At 46.8% G+C, this 2567-nt stretch overlaps 1 protein-coding gene across 1 annotated transcript; it reads right to left on the reverse strand.

Annotated features, from left to right (window-relative positions):
• Positions 1 to 811: 811 nt before the first annotated feature.
• LOC138369880 (uncharacterized) lies at positions 812 to 1162 on the reverse strand. The gene has a single exon (XM_069333624.1). The coding sequence runs from the start codon at positions 1160 to 1162 to the stop codon at positions 812 to 814; it is 351 nt and encodes a 116-aa protein (XP_069189725.1).
• Positions 1163 to 2567: the final 1405 nt, after the last annotated feature.

The following is a 2567-nucleotide window of genomic DNA, read 5'->3' on the forward strand; positions in this document are numbered from 1 at the left end:
TACGTAGGTTTTGGTTATAAGTTTTGGAAACCTATTTAAGTCCACACACAAATTCGTATATGATACGATAAAACAAACGTTTCCAATCCTTTCAAATACTTTCCAGATATATTGTGGCAACCTTATATTGTTTGCTGGGTTGGGACTTCTTTACCGACTCCACAGCACTCTTCGATCCTCTGTTGTCTCCACTCGAGGGGTGGGACTTGGGAGAACTCGCTCCGGTCCTCCATCTGTCCGTCCTTCTATAATTTCTGCCATATCCGGAATATACGGGCGGTCGGTGCTGTCCCTCTCGGCGTGGGCGCAAGGTTTCTTCCAGCATGTCAGCCCTGTCGGCTGCGGCCCTTAGGTCCTTAATGTCCGCCTCCTTTACTCTAACCCTGATCTCAGGAGAGAGCACGGACATAAACTTCTCCATGACCATAAGCCTCTTGACATCCTCAGCCGACTTCGCTCCTTCAGACTCCAGCCACTTCAGGAATTTCCTCTCCATGTCCCTCGCCGTCTCCGCATAAGATTTTCCTGGCGACCGGGTACATTCCCTGAATCTCTTCCTGTAACATTCTGGCGTGAGCTTGAAAGAATGGAGCACAGCCCTCTTTACAGCATCGTAGTTGGTGTACTCCCTGAGGTCGAGCATGTTGTAGGCTTCACGAGCTTCACCGGTGAGCCTACTCTGAACCAGTTCCGCCCACTCCGCCCTCGGACACTTCTTCAAGGTAGCGACCCTCTCGAAGTGGTCAAAGAAACCTTCAGCTTCATTTGGTACAAAGACCGGCAAATCTCGCTCCCTCACTCGGCGGTCTTCCTACTGTGGCAGAACAGGTGGAGCTAGCCCTAGCTCAGCTCGCTTCAGCTCCACATCCTTGTTAGCTTCTATCTCCTGCTGTTTCAGCCTAGGTTCTAGCTCGCGTTCCTCTCGCCTTAGCTGTGCTTCTCGCTCTTGTTCTTCCTTGCGCAGCTGTGCCTCTCGCTCTTCTCGGCTCAGCTGTGTCTCTGCTTCTCGCTCTTCTTTGCGCTGCTGTGCCTCTCGCTCTTCTTTGCGCAGCTGTGCCTCTGCTTCTCGCTCTTCCCTTCTCAGCTGTGCCTCTCGTTCTTCCCTGCACAGCTGTGCCTCGCGTTCTTCTCGCTTCAGCTGTGCTTCCAGCTGCAGCTTCATTATCTCCAGCTTAACACTGCGCCTGCTGCCGCTGGATCCTCTGCTGCTTCCACCAATGCTCAGGTGTTCTCCCATACTGGCAGGTGTTTGTGGCTGTTCCTCCCCCAAAGCTTCATCTCGTGCCCTGAGCTGTGCCATGATCTCCAGTCTTCTCTCTCCCACTTTGGAAGATCTCAGCTTCATCCCAAAGTGGTCTGCTATCGATTGCAGCTGTACCTTGGTGCACTCCTCCAGCACCTGCTCATCTCTAGTGTCAATGAACCTTGTTACCTTATCATCCTCCATCTTGTGCTTTGAGTGATACCCTGTACCTGATACCTAATACCACTGCAAAGTACCACAACTGCAACCTTTATCTTTATCGTGATCCTGGCAAGGTCGCCAATGTCGGGGTTCACCGTAAGAGGGGCGAGTAACAGTATACTCAAGGTCACTCACCGTAGCCCAGCGGGTCTTCACCCTATCCTCGCGGTGCCACTGTACGCCAGGAGAGTATCCCAGTCAATCCCAACCGGCCTCTGATCGAGAATGAGTGAGAACACAGCTTGTTCTCTTTACAGCTGTGTGCCCGCCCCGACAAAAGGCTCTACTACTAACCACAAGGTCGCCAACTGGTGTTTCCCGTGTCCAGTAACACGTCAGTGGTTTTGTTGAATTGTGGTAACAGTGGCAAGAGCACACTCAATAGGTCTGATATCAGGCAGGTATTTATTTCTATCACTCTATTTCCTTTCATGTATTATATAGCCACAAGAAATATGGAGGGGATGATACAAACGCCAAGGTATTTTGTGTTTTACTTAAAACTCAAGACATCACATCCGTATATCAACAAGTAAACAGCTATTTCATGCGTAAGTCGCTCGTTCCCACATATAATCATGAAATCGCCAAGCTGGTAATGCTCCCCCTCACGTCAGTGTCAAAATCAGCTGGGCGATTCTCACCGCGCGAATGTTCGTTTATCTGTTTGTCTGGCGTGAGGCGCCTGTTTCTTTAAATTCTCAAGGATCACTAAATGTTTAAACAACACAATATCTGCGACAATAGCAATAGAACGTAAATACTTCGCTGCACTGATCTTGAGCTCAATCAAACATTTCTATATTAATGAACACAATAATTCACTATCATGGTATAACACACTGCACCTCATTTAATGATAACGCATGCAAGTATATATTACTGGAGTTCTCAGTAATTCCTTTCTTGGGCGAATATTCAATTGATCACTGCACACATGAATGGTTATTCAATACACAAGCATAGACATATATATATATATATATATATATATATATATATATATATATATATATATATATATATATATATATATATAAATAAATCATAGATATCAATAATAGTAATAATATAATTACTGGGCACATAGCCTAACACCAAA

This window comes from Procambarus clarkii, chromosome 30 (assembly GCF_040958095.1).
Source record: "Procambarus clarkii isolate CNS0578487 chromosome 30, FALCON_Pclarkii_2.0, whole genome shotgun sequence".
Taxonomy (NCBI): domain Eukaryota; kingdom Metazoa; phylum Arthropoda; class Malacostraca; order Decapoda; family Cambaridae; genus Procambarus; species Procambarus clarkii.